Below are 16,501 nucleotides of genomic sequence, written 5' to 3'. Positions count from 1 at the left end.
ACGCGTCACAAGGAAAAATCAAGAGACGTCGATAAGAAAACACTAGCAGAGCCACACCTTTCCACTTGTTTGTTTTTTTCTCACTCAGTGGGGAACTTTTCTCTCTCTAGAGAAAAAAAAAAGAAGAGCAAACATATTGACACAAACTTTTCGTTTTCGCTACAGGACGTCATTATACGAAATATTCCTTTTTTTTCTCGTTAGTGTCTTCTTCACGTCGCAGTATCTAATCAATTTAGCAATTATGTACACCGCTTGCGTGTATCCGCAGGTTTCTAATATTAAATATCCAATATGTATACACACACATCCACAATGCACAAACAAATTGCTAGCAGCTGTCGGGGCTCGACTTGATAATTGAATTTTCGATGACTGGATACATCAGACGCGATCAAAACTTATAGTTTAGATAAGAGAGAAGCTATGCCCACGTAGTAAAGAACTTAGTTTCCTGGAGGAGTATTAAAAATAAAAATAGAGCTTTTTGTGTATAGAAAGAAAAAAACATTTATTTTTCTATCTTCGTTGATATTTCCACAAGATTGTTTTTTCTCCCCCGTTTAACCGTATGCCGACTCTTTAAAAATTCATGTTTACACAAGATCACGTGACTGGTGAAAAAATAAATAAAATATCTTAGTGGTGAGTCATCGGAAAAAAACTGTGCCATTTTAAAAAGAAGGCAAAACATTGTAAAATTGTGTTAAACAAATTCATGCGTGTCAGTGACGAAGCTCTCGTTCTTTCAAATGTCCACTCGTTTGTGGGATATTGTAGCATGTTTAGGATCTTCTAGTCACACGGGGACACGCCCAAGATAAAAATAGAGAGATAAAAACTTGTTGGAAAAATATACCCTACAAAAAGGACAGGAAAAGTTCTTTGACTTTTGTTGGCTCCGTTCAGTCCCATATTTAAAGAAACAGAAATATTCCTTGCAAAGATTTATTGTCCAACGCGTATTTTGTATTGTTTTAGGCTCATGTAAAATGCGCCATAAAAGGAATGACTTTGTCGGGAAAGCTTGGGAGAAACTGTGCAACCCCAAAAGCTCATTTATTGTTTATCAACTTTTAATGCATGCATTGTTTCGTGGTACTGTTATATATAGGGGAATAGAAAATGACGGGCAATAAAAAATGCCAATTTTAGTCTTTTATGGCTTGTGGTCTGCGTCATTGACTGCGACGTAGCGATTTCCATTGCGGGCATAATATCGAACGCAACAATCGGGAATTTTTCGTGCGACGCGGCACCCCTGCCATCTGTAATCAAGCACAAAATAAAACGCCACCTAGTGGAATGTACATTAGTTATGCTGTTTTGTTTTTAAAGCAGTCAGGTCTGCTGTCTGTCGCAGGAATTCTTTAAGGGATCAATCCTTGAATACCAAGAAAATTAATAAGAAAGTCTTTTGGTAATAAAAAGATTTAGACTTCCCTTTGTCATATATAACACTAGCACCTGCCCTTTTCATGAAATAATATTGCGATGGAAGAGGCAATCGTTTACTTGAAAAAGAATGGTTGGTATGTCAAGCAATGTGTTCGATATGCTGCTGTTGACATGCGAAATTCATTATTTTCTGCTTGTAAAGGCACGTTTCTTTGGAGAAAATCAGAACGCAATTAAGCTATTGCGAATCAGAAAGCAGCGAGGAAAAACGTTTTCTAAGAGACCCAGAGGCATGTATTAATGAAAGATTTATGAGCTTCCCTATCATAAGACAAAACTTTACTTTCAGAAATGGCTACTTGATGTAGACATAAAAAATATAGCAATTCCTAATTTGCCAGATGGAATCAATTCTGGTAAAATAACCCAGGTGATAATTATCTTTTTAATGTAGATTACAGTGTAAAACTAATTTTTGCCAACTTTCTCTCTCCCTTTCAGATTTCAACACCAATTGTTTTGCAAATAAAGAATGTTACAATCATTTCTGCTCCTAAACAAAATGTTGATTCCGAGGCTGCTCCACGAATGTTGAAAGTCACCTTAACTGATGGGAAAACTATTTGTCATGGAATAGAATTTGAACACATCCCTAAAATAAGGTTGTATGATTTTAACTATTTAATTCCTAATAGAAAAATTAAACAGAGTCTTTTTATGGCTGATTTTACAGTTTAGTAACACCTCCTGGGACAAAAATCCGACTAATAAAAGATGTCAGACTCTGGAACGGGTTCATCCTGCTTGATGCCAAAAATTTCCAGTACATGGGAGGAGAAGTGCCTGACTTAATTGAGGAGTGGAAAGTCCAGCAGGTAATTGAAAACACAAATTTTCAGTCTAAGTGAAACTGGACCAACATTAAAACTTTCATTTCTAAATTGGATTGCAGTTGTTACTTGGCCATGTTAGGTCACAAGACCAAGATGGTCCACCTCCTTGGGTTCCTTTTGGTCGCAGAATTCAACCTCTTAACATCCTTGATGGTCAAGACAAAAAGACATTAGAGGAAAAGGAAAAAGTCGTCAAAGATGAAGAGTTTCTCAGCCAGAGGCAGGACGCTATTGCAGCTGCAGCTGACGCCAGTGGCGTGATAAAAGTGATCAAGGGTTCTGGACGCCAAGTAATTCAGTCATTACACGCAGATCATGTTTTGCTGTATTCAATATAATAATTTGTTTCTTTTATTTCTTTTAGCTGGAAATGCAACAAGTAGAGAGAAGAGGTCGTGGCCGAGAGCGTCGTGAAAGAACATCTTACCGAGATGATGAACGCTCTGCGAAAGCCCCAGATTCGATCCGCCTTTTTGAATTTCTGCAACCGCAAATTGGTGAAAAGCCAAAGGAGGAAGATAATGCTGACTATCCTGATCAAGATGATTATGACGGAGAGGAACAAGAAGACCGACCCAGTTGGGAACGTGACAATGTATACCGCCGTCCTGATCACGGGAGATCTGGAGGAGGGCAATCGTATACTCGAGGAAGAGGATCATTTCAAGATCGTGATGATAGCAATGGCAGAGGACGTAGAGGATCTCATCGTATACGAGGGGGTTCATATCACGATGATTCATCGTATCAAGACAGACGAGGAGCATATCGTGGAAGAGGAAGATCCAATCAAGACGACTCGTATAGGGAGAGTAGAGAATCCTATCAAGAACGAGACTGGAGAGGAGTCTCGGCAGGAACAAATTCTCGGGGTCGAGGAAGCTCTCATTTTGATCAAGAACAATCTTACCGTGGCAGAGGACAGTCGTACCGGGATAACAGAGGCTCCTCTCGTAGAGGAAGAGGATCTCATCGAGATATCGAAGATTCTTATTCGAATCACAGAAGCTCCAATAGGGATCACTATCCTTCCAGCAGAAGTCCAGTTGATGTTCTAGTTGAAGACTTTAAAGCCTGGCCTGGATTGGAAACGAAACCTCCTGCTCCCCAACCTCCAGTGCAAGTAGAAATTCGTTCAGCAGCTCCCAAATTACAGGAACAATGGATGGTCGATGATTACTGTCTGGCCAAATGGGAATCTAGCGATAAGGTAAAATCAACATGCAGATTCAGGCCATTAACGACCTCGATTTAAAAATAATGGTTTTCCTTTTCGTAGCATTATCCAGCTGTCATCCAGCAGTTGCATCCTGCCCGCAAATCCGCAACAGTCATATTTATCGAATCAGGTACTGACGACATTTCTTCGTCTACTCGTAATCATTATTCGCAAATTAATTTTGGTTTGTATGTAGGTGCTACACGGATCGTGGAGACTAAATATCTTCGTCGCGACCCACAAGATGTAGGAAATGGGCCATCGGTTCCCAGTCAGCCCAGAGGCGGTCAAACGACACGGATCTATACGCCTCGTAATCGTGGAGCCACATATCGAGGAGGTTGGTAGAAAAAAAAAAAAACGTGTCGCAAAACAGGCGTGTATTTATCTCTACCCTCACCCGTTGTCATTTGAAACAGCGTTTATGTATAATTGGTACCAACGCATTACAAGTGACACGTCAATAAAAAAAAAAAAAAGAAACAAACGAAGAAGAATCATTTTTCAAATGAAAAAATAAATAGTGATAGGCATTCTAGAAAGCCTAGATGGATTGTCGGAAATCAATTCAAATTTTAGAGACTAAAAAAAACAACACAAATTTCAATATGATCGTAATGTCGCTGAACAACAAAATATGTACAATATTAGTATTATAATTTTTTTTTCCCCTTTTCATTCGATGTTTCTATTAAACGCACAAGAGCTTATTCAAGACGACGTCTGCTTGGCTAGCGTCGGAAGAAGGAAGTAGGTCAAAGTCTACAGCAAGTGAAAAGTGATCGGACGGATACTGGAAGGAAGGAACACGATTTGGGCCAATCTGCTCGCCAGTAGGGAAAGGTAAAACCTGTTTCACACCGAGATGTCTCCGGCTAAAGAAGACATAGTCTATCGTCTGGCAACATTCACCTTCCCCTCGCACTTTCCACGTCGTGTAGGGCGGCTCTTGTCCAGCATCTTCGGCGCCTTGGACGATTCCGTCGCATCGATAAGCCGAATCGAGTCCGAAACGCGGGTCAGATCGGATGGTGGAATAGACAGGCTCAGTCGGATCAGCATTAAAATCTCCCGCTATAATGATGGGGCAATCGGCGCCATCGATGTTGTTCTCCAGGAAGTCGAGGATGTCTTTTCCCTGTTCGTTGCGCAGCGTCGATAGTAGGGCACCTTGCCTGGCCTTGAGGTGCGTCGTGGCAACGCAAATCTCCCGGTCAGTGGCTTTATGCCGCAGCATGGTCAAGATAACCACCTTTTTTTTTGTCAAATTTTCATAACAAAATGAAAACGAAAGTGAGTTTCTCCGTAAAAATGTCTGGTTGATATGACTCGACGTTTTTTTTTTTCTTACCTGATTACTTTGAACGCGCCAGACTTCCACGATCCGAGTTTCCACTTTGATCAGTTCATAATCATTGACGCGATAAAAGATAGCGCATCCATCAGGACCATTGTTACCCTTGATGTAAATGCATGGAGAATCTGGTTTAGGAAAGTAGATACCCTCGTATCCCTGAGTGCGCAATGCCCTCGACAGAAACTGGTAATGGTCGACTTCCTACATCAATTCCGATTTTGAAAAAAATAAAAAATGTAACCGGTTAGTTGCCGACTAGGGGATTTAATTCGAACAAAAACAAAAAAAACAGATGAATATGGGAAACCATAGCTACCTGTAGGCAAATAATATCAGCATTAAATTCAACAATTTCTTCGAGAATGCGATAGCGCCGAGTACGCCAATCGAGAGCTTCCAGCGGGCAGCAGACGAAATTATCGTTATGTTCTCCTAGCGCTTTTTTTTTCATTGGAGAGAGAAATTAATGTCATTAAATTGCGGCTGCGGTAATGGTGAAATTGAAAAAAAAAAAAATGCTTACATTGCGACAGAATGTTCCATTGAAGTACGCGAATACTATTGGCCGGTCTTTCAGAAGGGAAATTGCGTTCAATCCTGGGCGGAAGAGCCGCCAATTCTTTGCGGCAGCGTTGCTTCATATCCTCAACGGTGCGGATACCTACGAAATCGACATCGTCATCTTGGACGTCATCGTTGACCATTTTGGGTGCCGATGTAAAACTTCCCATTCTGAAATCAAAGTCAGAAAAAATAAAAGATAGTCACGTAGACTGTCAATGAAGGTCGAAAACAAGCGACAAAATATCCAAGGCTGATTATTTAATGTGCTAGATACATTTCCTATTAAAAAAAAACAAAAACAACAACACAGAAACAGAAAGAAAATCTAGTTTCATGACTTTTGGTGTACAAATCAGTAAAGCAAACAGGAAGCATTTGTCAAAGTTTTTCCTAAAAATCCATATAAAGAGAAGAGCCGTGACGGTAGTTGTCCTTAATTAATAATTCGCAGCCCATATACGATTTGAAGAAAGGAAAATAAAAAATCCAAAATCGCTGTGAATTTTGCAAGAGTTGAATACTTGTGTAATAGCGTTATCTATGCTACTACCGACTGAGAGTGGACGTAGCAAAACGAAGTCCTGCGGAAAGAGAGAGAGAGAGAAAAAAAGAATTTCACTCGAAAATTTCCCTTTGGTTTTTTGTCGGATTTCTCTCGAGAAAAGAAGCCACTGCTATCGTCAGAACTGAATCCGCTTTTCCTTTTTCTCTTGCACGAGATTCGGCAAAGACGCGCTTCCACTTGACATGAATTCAAGGAGAAGGAAAAAAGAAAGAGAACTCGTGAAAATGATGCCTCATTTTGTTTATATTCTTCGTACTGATGATTAGCCAAATTTGGGGTAGCAGAAAGAAAGAAGACTGTGAATTCACCGTACATAAAAGAAAAAGTTCATTCATTTTTTGTTGTTGACATCTTTCTTTCATTCACCCTTAAATCAAGCCACAAACAAAAAGAAACATTTTTAGCTCATATCGCACTAATTTCATTCAGGATATGCAAGAACAAACTTTCCCTTTAATTAAAGCAATAAGGGAATTCACTCTGCACCCATCTGTCGTCACCGGTACTTTTGGCGGGCGTGCGATTATAGTGACGCAACCAACGTGCGTGTCATTGCGAAAATCTTTTATTTTTCGTTTGTTTCGGGCATGGCGGAATCTACGTGATGTATCAAACGGAAGGTGTAGCTCTAACCTGACCAAATAGAGGAGAAGTTGCTTAGGAGGAACGTAGGTGCGATGCGTTTCTTCTCCTTCGTTGTTATTGTTGGCGTCGAGTTGTTGCAATTGATGAGCGCGGCTCTTGTTGCTCGTCATCGATGCCTTGGCCAATTGCTCAGCCAATGCGAGCGATTCTCGCATTTCGCGCATATTGAAAACGGCGGGAGCAGCCGGTGGCGGCATTCCCGGATTGCTTCCGGTCGAACTCATTCCCCCCCAGCAATCAAAAAGAGAATCTTCTTGATCTTCGTCCTCTTTTCGATGAACCTCCCCACGGTAAAAATTACCAATTCAAAACACTTCCAGCGGCGGGAATCACGTAATAAACCGACAAAAGTGGACCAGAGAGAATAAAACACTTTGGTGGGTCGCCAACGCTTTGCGTGTAACGGAGGGTCAATCGATTAGACAACGTGTGTGTTGGTCGATGACGCACAACGATCTGAAGAAGAGGAACGGCAAGTCGTGGCAGACAGTCGAGCGAGAGAGAAAAGAATCAACCGGCTCCAGCTGATGTAAAGGCACTACAGTGAAGAGCTACAGACGTTCGTCCGTCCTTTTTATGGGCTCCGGGTATTCTGGCCCTCTCTACATTATTCCAATGCTACACCACCTTCTCTCTCTCTCTTTCTTTATCGTGTTTTTTTGTTTTTTTACAACTTCTAGCGCGCCGAACAAATTGTTCAAAGACATACAAAAAGAGCAAGGAGGTGGGTGGTTTCCGAAAACGAAAAAAAATCGGAGCTGATTCCAAACCAAAAGGGCCGTCCGTCGTAGCAGTTTTTTTTTTTCGAACACCACCCTCCGTCCTCTTATTGGTATAGCGACGAAGGGGGGAGGATTGTTTTTCTTTCGTTGACGACAATCCCAGTGCGGTGGGTGCGTGAGCACGTGGCCTTCAAGACGGCCGCTGCCTCAGTCAAGGAAATGACCTACGGGGTGTACTCAACCTACTGGTGGTAAACAAAGAACCCCCCTTTTTTTTTTCTTCTTCTTCTGTGGACGGAGGAAGGCAAACAACCCACAAAGAAAAAAGGAAAACGTCTATTGATTCAAGAAAAAAAGAAAATGTAGGTGAATTGAGAGCTTTTGCATCCATGGGATGCGGATGTGTAGGAAGCCACAGACTTTTTTTTTTTGGGATTGAAAATAGACATCGTGATAGACTATTTGATCGTGTGGAACCAACGGTTAGACTCTAGCTATTATATTATATAGCCTTGATCTAGTTGAGCCGACGTCTTTCACTTGTTTTCTGACGCACGTGCTCACGGCGGAATCACGTTACAAAAAAAAAAAACCGAAAAAAAGCGCGGAATCGGCTTTTTAAAAAATTTCGCACACTCGACTGCTTCGGTAATTGATGACTTTTTAATTTTATTTTCTCAGGAAAAACAAAGAAATGACGGGGTCTTTCATCTGGATTTAGAACGAGTCTACAACAATAGATGGAAGGCCGTTCCAGCCGATGAAATCAACCCTGACCCCCCCTCCCCTCGCTCGATGGCTTCAAAGACTTATCCATCAATGGTTAGCGGTGGCAGCTAATTACAAATTTCGACATCTTCCGGTAATTTAAAATTTTTTTTTTTACCTTGAGGAGTAGATGTGGAACACAGCAGGTGTTTTTACTTGTCCTTTGATAACAAAAAACAAAAAACTTGAATATATTTAAATGACGTTTGCCGCATAGAATCCGTACCCTGAAAACCTAGCGTCTACGTGATTCAGCAGTATTTTTTTTTATTGTTAAATTTGGTTTCCATCGTCACTACACCTGAACGTCCTTGAACCCTTTTGTGCAATACTACGTGGCTTTTAGAAAAAAAAAAAGTAAATGCATTCAAGCGTTTAACGGGGATTGACGGGATTTTTAAAAATATTGAAAATTGACACCTTTTCACGACGTACGCGGAAATCTAGCTCGCGCACCTTTGGCTAAGGTGATTCCAGGGTCATCTAAAATTTATTTATTTTTTTTTAAGTGAAAAAAAAAATGGCAGGGGAATCCCTTTAGAGTTCCGTATGACCAGAAATGAGAACACCCAAGAGCCATAGTGAAAGGAAATTTAGGTGGGCCAAAACAAAACATTGCCGATTCGTTTTCGAATTGCTTTTTATGACATCGGCTCTCCGAAATCGAAGTAAACTCAGAATTTTGAAGCCTTTGTTTTTTCCCAACCGGATTCGATGGAAATAATGGAAAACAATTACATGACGTCAGTCCCATTTCCCGATGTCATTAAGTTGCAGAGACTCACCCACAGAGAGTTGAACAATTCACAATTGTATTGTTTGTTTTTAAGGATTCAGTGCGCAGTCCGTGACCCACTTTTATGTTGTTGATTTTTTATTCCTGTTTTTGTGTGTGTGTGATTAAATCAAAGTTTCAGATTGTTATCGGTTTTTCACTTCCGTTTTTCCGAAACCGGTACTACTTTTCATTTCATCCTTTTTCGTAAAACAAACTGATATCGACTGCGGAGAGTTAGTAGCTATCGGTAATGTGATCAACGTTAGAGGAATATATAAGAAAAAAAAAGACGGTGAACGCTACGCTCATGCGCAGTTTACCACCTTCAAGCAAATTTTGCTTTTAGCAGCTGATAGCGTTCAAATGTCACGATCCCAACAATCGATTGAGGCCGTTGCCAGTTGCTCCGTTCCCGCTAGTTAATTCAATCGTCAAATCGTGCTCGGTGGGAACACTACTGACCCGATTTCGCTAATCACCTCGAACGATGAACGACGGAGAGTTTGTGAATAAGCGTAACATCAACCTTGACGCGTAAACAATTCAAAACCGCAATAGCTTTTTATTGTACCCCCTGCTCCTTCTTATTATTTTTATTGTTTGCCGATTACTTGCGGATCAAGTCATTCATCAAGTGACTCACTCGACTGAGCGTGATTCTTCAGCTTATTTGATGTCGCTTTTTGTTTCCTAAACACGATAGGACGACATGGAAAACCCCAATGCGGTCTCCTATTTCTTTCGTTTCAAGCGTGACCCACTACGTACATTTCTACCCCTCGAATTTCACGGGACAAGGACAGAGTTGACGATACCGACAAAATGTTTTTAACCAGAAAAAAAAAAAGTAAAAATTAAACAAAGAAATGAAATCTGGTATTTAGGAAAAAATGTGTCTAGCCTTGGCCAGGTATATACAGTAGCAATGGAATACATAGGGGACCCTCGGATAAACACAGTAGGCAGAGGAGGAGCTATTAGGTACAGTCTGTCTACGCATATTGTTGACCAGTAACCAGCAAACAGCACATTCGTGTGCGCATGGGCCCAACTGTTCCCGCACGACTGGTCACGGACGTTGCTCAGCTGTAAACTTTTTTTTTACGGTTGATTTCTGGTGGCTCTCTCAAAGTAGGCGAATGACTGGCCTCGAACCCCATTTCCATATGAGTCGTAATATTTGAATAATGGGCCTCTTTCAAAAGGCTGAAACATCAAAAGGAGGGAAAGGAGGAAGCGAGGATTTTTGATGAAAAAAAGAGTGGCTATTAAGGATGATAGATTACTTTTTCCCCTTATTTATTAACAAAACAAAGGGATTCTTTTAAAATTCAGGTATAAAAGAATTCTTTTAAAATACAGGGAAAAAATCGGTCAAGGGAATCTGAATGCACGTTCACTCTCGGTAGTTTGTTTTTCTTCTGCTGGAGGGAATTTTTTACGACTCTTGGGGTGAGATTCGACTACCAGAACAAACGGTTCCAAGGCAACCTTCACGAACGGTTTCATAATCCTACGTTACAGGCAGTTAAACGGTAATATCCAGTGCATGGCATCCTCCCTCAAGGTCTTTAATTCATGTGTTCTTATTTAAATGCATCTGGATCACCGTGTTATCGATTGATCAACGCCATATTCGTGACCGTACGCCTAAGAACAAAACGGTGTAGGAGAAAAGAGAAGGTCGCGACTGAATTCGAATAGGGCGCCTATATTGAACCCCCTCCCCTCCAGCAGAGCCTCTGACGGAATTGTTTTGCAAACTGAAAACGAGATCCTATAGCCTCCAAATAACAAACTGAAATTCCATCGATCAAACACAACAATTCGGAAACTGATTGAAAAGGCCCAACCGCCACGACAATGTGGGAGATTCGTGTACGTGAACAAACCATGAGGAAAATAAGGATAATTAAATGGCAGAAATGTACTTGCTTGGCCCCGAAGGCGACGTCCTTCCCCCAGATTTTTTCAGACGACGATTTTCAATGATTGCCGTGAAACCTTCAATACATCAACTAATAGAGTTTTGTTTAAATAATGTGCACACGATGTAATGTTTAATAAGAAGATAAGTTATTAGAACTGGTTTATGCACCAAGCAATTTTCTATTCTATGGATGAAGAGGGAACACCACGTTTTTGTCCTCCCCTATACTGAACAACTGCCTACTGCTGCAGGAGACGTCTTGTGTCGAGAGAGGAACAGCTGATCGACAGAGAAAGCCTGTTGACGATAAGCAGCTCATTCAGTTTGCCCTTTACCATCTGGATCCAACTCTGCAGCTCAGGTATCTTATTTGCGCTGTAGATTAGCAATAGTAGTACACTGTCACAGGGTTAGTTTTTTTTATTCAGTTTTACTTTTAATTTAGTTGTTTTCGGTTGAAATCCACGGCAGTTAAACTCGTTTACACCAGCAGCTGTCACCCGCGGTGTTTAACTTTGGGTTCACTCTTCTCATTTGCTCTCTCAGTTCACTTATTTGCTATTAGCTTAATGAATGTTGTTTGAATGGTAACCATTTACCGTTGAGCTTGTATGGAAAATACTCCTTTAAAGACCAACCGCATGCCTTACTTCAATCGATACCAGGCCATGGGTAGACAAGTGAGTATTTAGCTGTCACCTACAGGCACCATCAACTCATGTATGACATAGACCTACTCTTCCAATATGACATCTTTTTTTTGCAGGATCTTGAAGAGACTCAGAGACTAAGAAGAGAGTCAGAGAGCTCAGATAACCAGGAGCATGACTGCATCAGTCTAGATATTCAAAGACATCCTGAACGAACCAACATGCCTTCTCCTGGTTAGTGCCATACCCCATCATTCAGTATTCATTCTTTTTAGAACCCAATTTTTTATTTACTTTTTTAAAATTCCAAGTAATGGGAGAAAGTGAAGATATTCCTGGACTGGGCCAATATGATGACTTTCAGACCATAGACTGGCAAAGAGATCTGGCCAGGGATCGTATGAGACATCGATACATAGTGAAACATAAGAAAGATTCAGTGTGGGATTTCATAAAAGCCGCTCATGATGCCTGGTCAGGGTGGATGTGTCTGTTTCTTGTTGGTTTGGTTGCTGGTAAAAGTTTTCTGTTTCTACCCTGTTTTATGTGTTCATTCCCTAAATTGTTTTTGCCATGTAGGAACGGTTGCAAGTATAGTTGATATCGGAACAACGTGGATGACCGATTTGAAATATGGAATCTGTCCCGGCGCTTTTTGGCTGGATAGAGAACAATGCTGTTGGTCTTCCAATCAAACGGCTTTTGGCCTTGATAACTGCTCACAGGTTTTGATTTTCCATAGCATGAATGTTCGTGTTTTACGACTAATTTGTATCGATCTGTTTAGTGGTTGACGTGGCCCAGGCTTGTGGGAGTCACTGACGAAAGTGCAGGTGGTTATATCATCGCCTATATTTCGTACGTGCTGTGGGCATTGAGTTTTGCCTCACTTGCCGCCATTCTTGTCCGTATGTTTGCGCCCTATGCCTCAGGTGGTGCCATTCCCGAGGTCGGTAATTCTATTACAATTTAGGTTGATCAAAGCCTTCAAAGTTTCAATTGTGTCCCAACAGATCAAAACGATCTTGAGTGGCTTCATCATCCGCGGCTTTTTAGGGAAATGGACGTTACTTGTCAAGTCTATCGGCATTATGCTGTCAGCTGCAGCCGGTCTTAGTCTCGGGAAAGAAGGACCTATGGTTCACATCACTGTTTGCATTGGTAACAGAAAATAATTCAATCAGCTGAAAAGCTAGTCCTCAATTTGACTTTTCTGATCTAGGCAACATTCTCTCCTACCTCTTCCCAAAATATGGGCGAAACGAAGCAAAGAAGCGAGAAATTTTATCGGCTGCAGCAGCGTCTGGTGTATCAGTCGCTTTCGGTGCACCAATCGGAGGCGTGCTTTTCAGCTTGGAAGAAGTACATAATAAATTCTTTAGATTTATTCCTATTTTTTTCCGCCATGCTTATGAACCTCTTATCACCTTGAATACAAAATTTTTCTTTGCCAATTTAGGTCAGCTACTATTTTCCCATGAAAACTTTGTGGCGCTCGTTTTTTTGCGCTCTGATTGCTGCCTTCGTCGTCCGCTCTATTGATCCTTACGGCAATGAGCATTCGGTCCTTTTCTACGTGGAATACAGCAAACCGTGGATCTTCTTCGAGCTGCTTCCGTTTATCCTTCTCGGAGCAATTGGGGTACGCTGCGTTATTTAATCATTTGAAAACAATCTTGAAAAAAACGAATCTCATTTTGTATCGCCCCAGGGTTTAATTGGAACCGTGTTCATCCGAGCAAACATTTGGTGGTCGAGATATCGTAAACAGTCACGCATCGGACAATACCCGGTTACTGAGGTCTTCGTTGTGACGCTTATCAACGCTGTGGTTTCCTATCCCAACCCGTACACCCGTATGAGTTCCACGAGGCTGATTTACCTTCTTTTCAGTCAATGCGGAGTAGCCAACACTGACTATCTGTGGTAAAGAACATTATCTCCATTTATTTGTTGTCCGTGTGGCACAGCTAAAACCTCAACTATATATTCTGCAAATGATAGTGATTACAATCGAAATTACACCAATGTTAACGGAGCTATCGAGAGCGCAGCTGCCGGTACAGGTGTCTACACTGCCCTGGCTCTTCTCTTCCTGGCGCTAGCCTTCAAGATTGTCATGACCATTTTCACCATAGGCATCAAAGTACCCGCTGGATTGTATATTCCGTCACTCTGCATGGGGGCGATTGTTGGACGGATTGTTGGCATTGCAATGGAGCAGTGGGCATAGTAAGTGAAATTTGATGATTTCTATTGTCGTAGAGACCTAATGATTATTTCGATAATGTCCCCTCTGTTACAGCCATTATCCTCAGTTCTGGGCCTTCAGGGGTGAATGTTCTACCGGAGATGATTGTATCACTCCCGGATTGTATGCGATGGTGGGAGCGGCTGCCGTTCTCGGCGGAGTAACTCGAATGACGGGTACATTTATTTGGTTTTCATCTTTCGTTTCCTCTTTTGTCTTTGAATTCCTGGGTGCGGTCTAAACACACTACACATTTTTTTTTTTTTTTTGTTTGTTTTAGTGGCTCTCGTGGTTATTATGTTTGAACTCACCGGAGGCGTTAGATATATTGTCCCACTGATGGCGGCAGCTATGGCCAGTAAATGGGTGGGTGATGCTTTCGGTAAGGATGGCATTTACGATGCACACATCGCTTTGAATGGATACCCTTTCCTGGATAATAAAGAAGAATTTGATTGCACTACCATCGCAGCCGACGTGATGCAGCCTCGGTATTATATTTCACTACCCTGATGTACTTTGTACGTGTGTGCTGCTTAACGACCGTATTGTTTTTAATATTCTTTAGGGGAAAAGCTCCATTGACGGTCTTAACTCAAGATTCTATGACACTGCGCGAAGTAGTGAGCATTTTGGAAAACACGAAACACAATGCTTTTCCAGTCGTTATTTCCCGCGAGTCCCATTTTTTGGTCGGCTGTGTTTTGCGACGAGATCTTCTTTTAGCCATAGGTAAACTGGCAATGAACTTGTGATCTTTAGCCCTTTTCCCATGACCTACTCACGAAGAGATCAAATAAAATTGGGCCATTGTTTAGGGAGCGTGCGTCGCAAACAAGACGATATCAGTGACGATTCACTGGTGATCTTCAACGGCACTCTTCAAGGCAATGCCTCGGCATCGTCACCAGTGAAATTACGTCGCATTTTAGATCTGGCCCCCATCACTGTCACTGATCATACGCCCATGGAAACTGTCATCGACATGTTCAGGAAATTGGGACTTAGACATGTTCTAGTCACTCATAATGGGTACTACTAGTCACTGATGGTTTAACAACTCAATACCAATAATTTTGGCATTTTATTGATTTAGACGGTTATTGGGCATCATGACCAAGAAGGACGTTATGCTCCACATGTCACATCATCAGAGAACTATACCATCTGTGTTCCATTGAGCGAAACAAACATATAGGTTTATCATCATTTAAGGTTTGAATGTCTGCGAAAAACAATTGTCAATTCCACTCTACATATTAGCTTTGTGCTCTAATCAGCTGATCGTCATGAATGTGCCTGATTTTTTGTTTCTCACCCGCCATTCAGTCAATGTGCAAATTCTACAAAAGGAAAAGGTTTCTAGTCGACCTTATACATCATATATGCTTGAATTCAACGGAAATTATCTATTTTTACAAATGGTAGCTGGATGGCTTGTTCGTTGGGCTTATTCGGCAAAAAAAGAAATGCCGTGTCGTATCTCGTTGAAAAGACGAGGATATTGTTTGAAATAGTGCGTATTATATATTATATTGAAAAATACATACTCGTGTTCTGTAGGATGTTTATCGTTTGTTTTCTTTGCCCAACCCGACCAAAGATTGTATTTGTTTCCAAATAGGGAAATGGAAAGTCCTTTAGCTTGCTAGCTTTGGTCTACCCTTCATGATGACTAAACATTTTGAAATAATTTGGTTTTCAACTTCTCCATTCTAATTGGACATTCAAATTCATGGTTAGAAAAGTTTCCGTTCGCCTCGCTAGATGTCAGATACTGAAATGTCTTTCTCACCATTCATTGGCGTTACGGCCAATTTTTAACTGCACGTAAACCTCTTTTACCAGTTTGCATGATGTGTTACTTTTGCGCCTGACGGGTTTCCATCGTGAAAACTCTTATTTTGAGATCCAATTGTGTGAATGCGACTACGTCATACAGGTAATATAAAAGCACGTTGTGTTGTAGAATAGACGAAGACTGAACTTCATCCACAACGTTGGTTAATCAAGCAATAGAAATTCATTCCTTTTCATATGGAACAAGCCCCCCTCTTTTTTTAAAGTATACTTCCTGTCTAATTATTCATGCTTTTCAACTTTTTTCGATTACACGATGGTGTGTCATAACACGCATAAGTTGTGAAATCAGGAATTTAAAAAAAAAAAGTTAATTGGGAATGAACAGGTAAATGTCTACACATTTGGCTTTCCTTTTTAGTCTTACATGAGTGAGGAAAGCTTATTTTAAGGGGTGAAAATGTCACTGAACTTGAGCTACCGGTTATTGTCAACACGGAATCTGATTGTAACAGTTCATTCCCACTCGAAAAGTTGGACTTATTTGGGTTGTCATAGCAATAGACAAGTTCGTATGCGAAATAAGAGCAAGGTCGAGTCTTGCTGTACGATTTCAATGAAGGTGGCCAGCAACAAAAAATATGAGCAATTCCATACAGCCGAAAATTAACAGCTCCATGGTGAGGACGACAACAACAAGCCAGCAGTCAACCAGCAACATAAAAAATATATAGGTAGTATATAAATATAACTGGGTATACTGTAGGAAATGAAAGGCTCTGGTCTATCTATTGCTTTGGGGGGTTCCACCACAGGTAGATTCTGGCATTCGGTACATTGACTCGAGCCTTTGTACGCAAACCTGTACCGGTGGTACCTGTCCTAGCCTCCTGTCGTACCCTCTCAAAAGTGGGAAGAAAAAAGAGATGGAAGACCCTTACTCAAAGTCTCCTACACTCTG

At 41.1% G+C, this 16,501-nt stretch overlaps 3 protein-coding genes across 8 annotated transcripts; 2 read left to right on the top strand and 1 right to left on the bottom strand.

The window, feature by feature from the left end:
- The first annotated feature begins 1,299 nt into the window (after positions 1-1,299).
- On the top strand, positions 1,300-3,867 carry LOC116917636 (tudor domain-containing protein 3). The gene is made up of 9 exons (XM_032923185.2): positions 1,300-1,532; positions 1,601-1,688; positions 1,748-1,828; positions 1,900-2,060; positions 2,132-2,273; positions 2,351-2,581; positions 2,656-3,501; positions 3,571-3,640; positions 3,707-3,867. Exons 1-9 carry the CDS (start codon positions 1,495-1,497, stop codon positions 3,856-3,858), a joined length of 1,809 nt encoding a protein of 602 aa, XP_032779076.1. The 5' UTR covers positions 1,300-1,494; the 3' UTR covers positions 3,859-3,867.
- An 8-nt stretch (positions 3,868-3,875) lies between these two features.
- On the bottom strand, positions 3,876-10,980 carry LOC116917637 (nocturnin). 3 transcript variants are annotated; one of them, XM_032923188.2, is made up of 5 exons: positions 10,841-10,980; positions 5,391-5,599; positions 5,184-5,305; positions 4,862-5,068; positions 3,876-4,762 (listed from the first exon to the last, which is right to left on the bottom strand). In XM_032923188.2, exons 2-5 carry the CDS (start codon positions 5,596-5,598, stop codon positions 4,202-4,204), a joined length of 1,098 nt encoding a protein of 365 aa, XP_032779079.1. In that variant the 5' UTR covers position 5,599; positions 10,841-10,980; the 3' UTR covers positions 3,876-4,201. The 3 variants fall into 3 exon arrangements, with proteins under 3 accessions (XP_032779079.1, XP_032779080.1, XP_032779078.1); XM_032923189.2 differs by having other exon boundaries at positions 10,845-10,979; XM_032923187.2 differs by lacking the exon at positions 10,841-10,980 and adding an exon at positions 6,630-7,884.
- Positions 10,981-11,059: 79 nt separating this feature from the next.
- LOC116917634 (H(+)/Cl(-) exchange transporter 3) lies at positions 11,060-15,305 on the top strand. 4 transcript variants are annotated; one of them, XM_032923183.2, is made up of 17 exons: positions 11,060-11,200; positions 11,285-11,519; positions 11,606-11,723; positions 11,801-12,004; positions 12,069-12,214; positions 12,277-12,438; positions 12,503-12,650; positions 12,712-12,851; positions 12,949-13,131; positions 13,201-13,415; positions 13,494-13,721; positions 13,795-13,916; positions 14,021-14,231; positions 14,309-14,472; positions 14,559-14,772; positions 14,837-14,955; positions 15,021-15,305. In XM_032923183.2, the coding sequence occupies exons 2-16, from the start codon at positions 11,451-11,453 to the stop codon at positions 14,919-14,921; spliced, it is 2,409 nt and encodes an 802-aa protein (XP_032779074.2). In that variant the 5' UTR covers positions 11,060-11,200; positions 11,285-11,450; the 3' UTR covers positions 14,922-14,955; positions 15,021-15,305. The 4 variants fall into 4 exon arrangements, with proteins under 4 accessions (XP_032779074.2, XP_032779072.2, XP_032779075.2 ...); XM_032923181.2 differs by having other exon boundaries at positions 14,837-15,305; XM_032923182.2 differs by having other exon boundaries at positions 11,072-11,200; positions 11,268-11,519; positions 14,837-15,305.
- The last annotated feature ends 1,196 nt before the right edge of the window (positions 15,306-16,501 follow it).

Source organism: Daphnia magna, linkage group LG2 (assembly GCF_020631705.1).
Source record: "Daphnia magna isolate NIES linkage group LG2, ASM2063170v1.1, whole genome shotgun sequence".
NCBI classification, from domain to species: domain Eukaryota; kingdom Metazoa; phylum Arthropoda; class Branchiopoda; order Diplostraca; family Daphniidae; genus Daphnia; species Daphnia magna.
This window is presented reverse-complemented; position numbering and strand designations above follow the sequence as displayed.

Excerpts from the sequence above, each read along its gene's own strand:
- LOC116917636 (XM_032923185.2), top strand. The coding sequence starts at position 1,495 with ATGGAAGAGGCAATCGTTTACTTGAAAAAGAATGGTTG. Across the intron at positions 1,533-1,600 it reads TACTTGAAAAAGAATGGTTG|GCACGTTTCTTTGGAGAAAA; the intron begins GTATGTCAAGCA and ends CTGCTTGTAAAG. Across the intron at positions 3,641-3,706 it reads AGTCATATTTATCGAATCAG|GTGCTACACGGATCGTGGAG; the intron begins GTACTGACGACA and ends GTTTGTATGTAG.
- LOC116917634 (XM_032923183.2), top strand. The coding sequence starts at position 11,451 with ATGGAAAATACTCCTTTAAAGACCAACCGCATGCCTTACTTCAATCGA. Across the intron at positions 12,651-12,711 it reads TCACATCACTGTTTGCATTG|GCAACATTCTCTCCTACCTC; the intron begins GTAACAGAAAAT and ends TTTCTGATCTAG. Across the intron at positions 13,132-13,200 it reads TCCTTCTCGGAGCAATTGGG|GGTTTAATTGGAACCGTGTT; the intron begins GTACGCTGCGTT and ends GTATCGCCCCAG.
- LOC116917637 (XM_032923187.2), bottom strand. The coding sequence starts at position 6,865 with ATGAGTTCGACCGGAAGCAATCCGGGAATGCCGCCACCGGCTGCTCCC. Across the intron at positions 5,600-6,629 it reads CTTCTCCTCTATTTGGTCAG|AATGGGAAGTTTTACATCGG; the intron begins GTTAGAGCTACA and ends CTTTGATTTCAG. Across the intron at positions 5,306-5,390 it reads ATGGAACATTCTGTCGCAAT|CGCTAGGAGAACATAACGAT; the intron begins GTAAGCATTTTT and ends TGAAAAAAAAAG.